The sequence below is a fragment of the Nerophis ophidion genome, linkage group LG01 (assembly GCF_033978795.1).
Source record: "Nerophis ophidion isolate RoL-2023_Sa linkage group LG01, RoL_Noph_v1.0, whole genome shotgun sequence".
In the NCBI taxonomy this organism is placed as follows: Eukaryota; Metazoa; Chordata; class Actinopteri; order Syngnathiformes; family Syngnathidae; genus Nerophis; species Nerophis ophidion.
Genome location: NC_084611.1, coordinates 27,415,547 through 27,423,828, shown reverse-complemented (window position 1 = coordinate 27,423,828; position 8,282 = coordinate 27,415,547). Strand labels below are relative to the sequence as shown.

Sequence of the window (8,282 nt, the reverse complement as noted above, 5' to 3'; positions counted from 1 at the left end):
CTGGCTGCTCAGTACAATATGGCTATATTAGGTCGACGTTGATGATAATACAAAAAAGAAAACAAAAAAAAAACAACAACACTGATTAGTATTTAACAATGACTATCTGGAAAAAGTAAAATTATGAAAAATATGCAAATATAAGTATTGGAAAGTGAATAGATTTTTATTTTTAGTAGTATTTATATGCATTTTCCAAATTAAGAATCAATTGTTATTTTTTTCATTTATAAAAACAATGGGATGAATGCAAAAATACATACATATGAACACACATATATATATATATATATATATATATATATATATATAAATATGTATATATATATATATATATATACAAATACACATATGAACACACATAAGTATAAATATATATATATATATATATATATATATATATATATATATATATATACAAATACACATATGAACACACATATGTATATATATATATATATATACAAATACACGTATGAACACACATATGTATAAATATATATATATATATATATATATATATATATATACAAGTACACACACATTTATATGTATATATATAAACATATATATTTATACATATATGTATGTTCACACATATATATATATATATATATATATATATATACATATACACACACACACGTGGATGGATGGGGATATATATATATATATATATATATATATATATATATATATATATATATACACACATGATATATACACACACACACACACACGTGGATGGATGGGGATATATATATATATGTGTGTGTATAATTTACATACATATACACAAATACATACATATATATTACATATATAAATATATACATGTATGAAAACATATGTCTATGCAGTACATATGTGTATATACATACACATATGCACATACATACACATTTACATACATATATACATACACATATGTAGATGCATACACATACATGGATAGGTTGATTGGCAACACTAAATTGGCCCTAGTGTGTGAATGCGAGTGTGAATGTTGTCTGTCTATCTGTGTTGGCCCTGCAATGAAGTGGCGACTTGTCCAGGGTGTACTCCGCCTTCCGCCCGATTGTAGCTGAGGTAGGCACCAGCACCCCCCGCGACCCCCAAAGGGAATAAGCAGTAGTAAATGGATGGATGGATATATATATATATATATATATATATATATATATATATTTTTTTTTTTTATCATCACACACACAAATGTGTATTATGCATACATATACAGTGTGTGTGTGTATTGTATTCATGAATCAATTTAAAAACCAATCGATTCTTTGATTTTACAAAATGCATGTATTGATTAAAAAAAACAAAAAAAAACTAATTTTCCAACATTTATATGGCAGAAAATACTCATTCGAGACACGATTAGTTAACGATCAATTTCACACAACCTGCAGAAAGTAAACGACTCCTCATCATATCCATGCTTACTGCTATCTCTTTTTAAAGGATTGAATAAAAACACAGCCTGTAAAGTTCAGTATGGATGGAGACAGTTTGACCCTGGAAAGGACCAACAGTATTCTTATTATTTTCTACCGGGCAGATTTGATGCAGAAAATATATGTTCACCTAATTGGAGGTGGAGTAGCACGAAAAAAAACAAACGGTGGTGCTGTTCGACCTTAAAGATTCTAATCCTTAAAAAAAAAAATAGAATGTTGTTTTATTAAAGAAGTATTTTTTTTCCTCAGCTATACAATCAAAAATAAAAACTATTATTATTATTGTTGCCATGCCAATGTTCCTTTCATTTGACATCTTTTTCCAGACAGTGACTGAATCAGATGCTGATCTCAATCTAATCATGCACTTTTTTTGGGAGAAATAATTCCACTGCAAAAAGGGGAGCTGGTTGGAGGATCCCAACTGGAGCCAATCTGTGTGCGCGTGTGTGCGTGTGCGTGTGCGTGTGTGTGTGTGTTGCACCAGTACAAGGTAAACAACTATATAAACACACACACACACCCACACACATCCACAAACCCCTGAACACGAAAACCGCACCAGTCAAGATAAACATCGCAAAGAGCCTCACGGGAGCGTAAAAAGACGCCGATGTCATCGTCGCGGTCGTCGTCTGCTCCGGTGGGCGTGGCCTCGGAGGAAGTGAACGCCTCACTGGACTTGCCTGAGTGTCTTCTGTGGGACAATGTTTGGAAATTGTTCTCTCTTCCAGATAGCCGTTTTTATCGTTCATCCCTGCGTCCACATAAGAGTTTTCAGGAGTCCTTCCTCACTTGGCCGTGGTGCGGCCCAAACAACACAACGACGCCAAAAACAGCGAGCTTCGTATCGTTGCTTTTTGGACTGGATGATGATAAACATCTTAGCTTTAATGATATCCTCGTGATCACCTTTACGTGCAAACTCTAAATAAAATGCAACTACAACTGAGTTGAGAATATGCTTCACATGTTTCAATGTGTGCGCTAAAAATGGTCCTTGTGTGTGTGTGTGTGTGTGTGTGTGTGTGTGTGTGTGTGTGTGTGTGTGTGTGTGTGTGCGTGTGATCCAGCCATAGCTACGAGGCATTGGAGGCGTTGGGGCTCCAGCCCATCTGATAAGCTCTCTCCAAGGTTCTCTTGCAGTCCTGCATCACCGTGCTGAACACGATGTGAGGGTACTGGACCACCAGCCTCTCCACCGTCCCCTCGTTCACCTGCAGGAAACACGGAAAGTCGCTTCGGGTTACTTCCAGTCCGGGAAAGGTTTTCTTCGCCAAAAGTGCTCGCTCATTATGGTGAATTCATAACTTTTTGACATAGTCAATCCAAAGTGCCCTGTATGTTTTTTTTGGTAACACTTTAGTATGGGGAACATATTCACCATTAATTAGTTGCTTGTATACAAGCAAATTAGTAACAAATAGCCTCTTAATTAGTCATTATTAAGTACGTATTAATGCATTATTCTGCAGGGCCTTATTATATAACCAGTAAGCCATTAACTAAGAGTCTTCCCTTAATAACCTCAGAATTATTGCTTATTCATAACCCTAACCCTTAAATGTTCCCCTAGTGTCCAAATAACTCTAAATTAAGTCTTTGTTACTTTAATAAGCAAATAATTAAATGGATGCGGTATATCACAATAAATAATGTTATGAGCCACGTAAAATAATGCGGTATATCACTTAAAATAACGTTATAAGCCACATAAATTAATGTGGTATATCACATTAAAGTTTAATGCGATATACCACATTAATTTATGTGGCTCATAAGCATTAATTTATGTGGCTCATAACGTTTAATGGTTAAACGTTATGAGCCACATAAATTAATGCGGTATATTGCATTAAAAATAAAGTACTATCTAATCTAATTAAATAACATTATGAGCCACGTAAAATGAAGGGCCATATCACATAAAATAACGTTATGAGCCACATAAATCAATGCGGTGTAGCACATAAAATAACGTTGTGAGCCACATAAATTAATGCTGTATATCACATAAAATAACGTTATGAGCCACATTAATAAATGCGGTATATCACATTAAATAACGTTATGAGCCACATAAATTAACGCGGTATATCCAATGAAATAACGTTATGAGCCATATAAATGAATGCGGTACATCACATAGAATAACGTGGTGGGCCACATAAATTAATGCGGTACATTACATAAAATTACGTGGTGGGCCAGATAAATGAATACGGTACATCACATAAAATAACGTTATGAGCAACATAAAATAATGCGCCATAGCACATAAAAAAACATAGTGGGACACAAAATCATTGCAGCATATCGCATAAAATTACTCGGTGGGCCACATAAATGAATGTGCTACATCACATAAAATAACGGTATAAGCCACATGAAATAATGCGCCATAACACATAACTTAACGTAGTGGGCTACATATACTTATTGCAGCATATCGCATAAAATAACGTTATGAGGCACATAAATGAATGGGGTATATCACATAAAATTACTTGGTGGGCCTCTTAAATTAATGTGGTACATCACATAAAATACCGTTTTAAAAAAATCACATAAAATAACGTTATGAGCCACATAAAATACTGCGATGAGGTGGCGACTTGTCCAGGGTATATCCCGCCTTCCGCCCGATTGTAGCTGAGATAGACACCAGCGCCCCTCGCGACCCCAAAAGGGAATAAGCGGTAGAAAATGGATGGATGGATGGCCACATAAATAATGCGCCATATCACATAAAATAACATAGTGGGCCAAAATAAATGATTGCAGCATATCACATAAAATTACTTGGTGGGCCGGATTAATTAAGGTGGTATATCACATTAAATTACTTGGTAGGCCACATAAATTAAAGTGGACATCACATAAAATAACGTTATGAGCCACACAAATGAATGCGGTATATTACATAAAATTACGTGGTGGGTCACTTAAATCAACACGGTACATCACATAAAATATTGTTATGAGCCACATAAAAAAAATGCACCATAGCACATAAAATAACAGTGAGCCACATTAATCGTTGCAGCATATCGCACAAAATTATGTGGTGGGCCACTTTAATTAATGTGGTACATCATATAAAATAACATTATGAGCCACATAAACGAATGCGGTATATCACATAAAATTACTTGGTGGGCCATATAAATCAATGTGGTACATTACATAAAATAACAGTGGGCCAAAATAAATTATTGCAGCATATCACATAAAATTACACGGTGGGTCACATAAATTAACGTGGTTAATCATATAAAAATAACGCGCCATATCACATAAAATTATGTGGTTGGCCACGTTGATTATTACGGTTTATCACATAAAATAACATTATGAGCCACATAAAATAATGTAGTGGGCCACATAAATTAATGTGCCATATCGCATGAAAATTACATGATGTGCTCCATGGAGCACATCACATAAAATGATGCAGCGGGCCACTTTAAATGACACGGCAGGCCACGGAAAATGACGCGACAGCCCACATAAATAGATGCAAAGGGCCACGCAGAATAATGCGGCGTTACCACTTTAAATGATGCTGTGGGCCACCTTAAATGATGCTGTGGGTTACCTTAAGTGATGCGCCAGGCCAGATTTGGCCCCCGGGCTTTGAGTTTGATACCTGTGCCTTATAACATTTACAGAACAAGCAAGTTAAAACAAATGAGTAAAATTAATAAAATAAACAACATATTTTCCCCTTTAAAATAGAGTTTAATCATATTTGTTTTTATATTGTTTTTATTGGTTTCATATTTATTTATTTTTTGTTTTTATTCAGTCATTGGTGGAGCATAATATATATATATATATTTTTTTATTTTATTTTATTTTTTTACAATTGTTTTTAACATGGCTGTGCAGCACTTTGGAAACGTTATTGTTGTTTAAATGTGCTATATAAAGTGGATTGGATTGGATTAATAAAAGCCTCATATATCAAAAATCACCTACGTGTGTTAAATGCTAGTCTGAAGACAGTTTTTAGTTGTCTCACACACACTTTGTGAACGATCCATAACTTGGGAGCGAATGTAGCAAAACAACGATCACCGTGAATTGATTAACGTGGACCTAAACAAGTTGAAAAACTTATTCAGGTGTTACCAGTTAGTGGTCAATTGTACGGAATATGTACTGAACTGTGCAATCTACTAATAAAAGTTTCAATCACCCTATTTTTTTACATTTTGTTCTTCCAACCATCTATTTTCTACCGCTTGTCCTTTTTAGGGTCGCGGTGGGGAGGAAGTTCTTGATACTTCCATAGATTTGTCCTAAGATGAGTCCTGGATGGTTGGCATGGTTACTTAAGGACCGCCCTAATCCACTTGGACATGGAATTCACTAGAGCTGCCATACAAGCTGTACACAGAATACTCTAAAGTGTTCATTTCTATGGTTTTGTATACAGCCCCCCACCCCACCCTGAGAAGCTGAGAATGAGCAGAGGCAGTCTAACCCCTGAGACCTCCAGGGGTTAGCCACCACCCACCCAGAACCAACCCCTGCCCACCCGCGAGAGTGACACTTTCCAGGGGAAATTATGAATAAACACTTACACACATATTGAGCACACAGTCATTGGTTGTTGTTCACTTTCTTGCATCAGTGAATTGTGCTTTCTCTAGTTTCTCGCTTGTGTTGTTTTCCTTGCCCTTTTCCCCCCTCTTTTTTTTTTTTTATGATGGAAGAAATTTCATTCATCAGGAATAAAAAAAACAACTAAACTTTAGGTCACTGATGTCAGCAGAGAACAAACAGACCGACAGGAACGATCAAGACTCTTAAGGTCACGAGCTAGAATTTCGGTTTGTTGTCCTCATGATTAGAGGCGCTGCGTGTTAAGAATATGTGCCAAAAAGTGCATTCGTTTTTTTTCTACCGTCGTAAATCTTTTTTTTTGGAACGGGAAAGAATCTGCAAGCTGCAGTCAATAATGATCAGCACACACCTCCATCTGGCTTGGCTTTGTCAAGTTAACATTTTTGCACTTCGATCCTGATCCGAGTTCAAGTCCTGATCCGATACTTTGACAATAGATCAATGATTTTTCAAACTACGTGGGTTCCACCAAGTATTTGATACTTTATTGAAGTACAGCGTTTTATTTTCCTATATTTAAACCGTTTGTTCCTATATTCAAACAAACTATTGCTCTAAGATGGCGGCAAGGAGGTGGAAGATGCGAGCGAGCGGCGAGGGGGGGCGTGCCGGGAGCGACGCCACAGTCAAGTGCAGGTGCGTGGATCGCGCACCGGTACACAATTAACATTTCTCCTCACGCTGTATAAAAGAAGAGAACAAGAAGAGAACAAAGCAGAAGGAAAAGGAGAGCCCGCAGCAGCGACCGAGGAGAAAAAGCAACAAAGAGCAGACGACGACGGCGGCTGAAAAGCGGACCGTGAGCAAGCAGTGGGGAGGAGGAGCTGAAAAGCGACCCGACCTGAAGACAAAGCTATATTTAAAAATAAAGTGAGTCAAACCTGCTCAAGCGAGATGTCCTTCCTTGATGGTCCTGGGAACCCGCACGACAGAAAGCAACTGTCACATTTGGCGCCCAACGTTGGGCCATCGGAGGCGAGGGAGGACGATTTCCTCTGGGCTCTCGTCAATGCGTTTACTGAGCTGGCGGCAGGCAGCCGACAGCGGCTCGGGAAGTCCCGCCAACAGTTGCGGCTACTGCAGGTGTTGGCGGACCAGGTGGGGGGAGGCGGCGAGTGCCCTCCTCCAAAGAAGTAGCGGAGGAGACGAAGACGGCGGCGGACAAGGGGGACACACCTGCTAATGGCACAGATGGCGCTGACCACAATGAGGACCAAGTTGATGCTGCAAAGGAAGAGGAGCACAAGAAGGGAGACGGCAGTGCAGATGAGGCGCCCCCTGCTGAGGAGACAGATGCACAGCTGGTGCAGCTAAAGAAGAAGAAAAATAAGTGAAAGAAATGGTGGTGGTGGTGGAAGAAGAAGAAGAAGAAGAAGAAGAGGAAGAAGAAGAAGAAGTGAATAAAAGTTGTGGTGGTGGAAGAAGAAGAAAAAGACAAGGATAAAGACAAAGAAAAGGATGAAGAAAAGGATGAAGAAAAAGACAAAGAGGACGAAGAAAAGGAAAAAGAAGAAAAAGACAAAGATAAAGACAAAGGAAAGGATGAAGAAAAGGATGAAGAAAAAGACAAAGAAAAGGTGAAAGAGGACGAAGAAAAGGACAAAGAAGGAAAAGACAAGGAAAAAGGCAAAGACAAGGAAAAAGACAAGGAAGAAGACAAAAACGAAATGGAAGAAGAAAATTAAGAGAAGACAGGTGGCCGTGGCAGTCTTCATTTCCCGCGCCTTCAAAAAAGGGAAGGGGAGTAGGCTCAGCCGGTCGGAGCCCGGCTTGCGTCTGGCGAAGGAGGTATGTGGAGAGGCGGGGCCGGCGAATGAGCAGTGGGGCAGGGCACGCTAGAGACCAGCCCAAGATGGGGGCAAGGAGGCGGAAGATGCGAGCGAGCGGCGAGGCGAGGGGTGCCGGAAGCGACGTCACAGTCAAGTGCAGGTGCGTGGATCGCGCACCGGTACACAATTAACATTTCTCCTCATGCTGCTTAAAAGGGGAGAAGGAGGAGAGAACGGGGCAGAAGGAGGAGGAGAGCCCGCAGCAGCAACCGAGGAGCGAAAGCAACAAAGAGCAGACGACGACGACTGAAAAGCGGACTGTGAGCGAGCAGTGGAGAGGAAGAGCTGAAAAGCGACCCGACCTGAAGACAAGGCTATATTAAAAAATAAAACGAGTCAAACCAGCTCAAGCGAGATG

The 8,282-nt window shown here is 38.9% G+C and overlaps 1 protein-coding gene across 1 annotated transcript in view; it reads right to left on the bottom strand.

The window, feature by feature from the left end:
* Positions 1 to 702: 702 nt before the first annotated feature.
* fbxl17 (F-box and leucine-rich repeat protein 17) overlaps positions 703 to 8,282 on the bottom strand; it is a 640,382-nt gene continuing 632,802 nt past the window's right edge. The window contains exon 11 of the mRNA XM_061900192.1: positions 703 to 2,680. Within this exon, the coding sequence (XP_061756176.1) occupies positions 2,543 to 2,680 (138 nt within the window). The 3' untranslated portion in view covers positions 703 to 2,542. The remainder of the gene's footprint in view (positions 2,681 to 8,282) is intronic.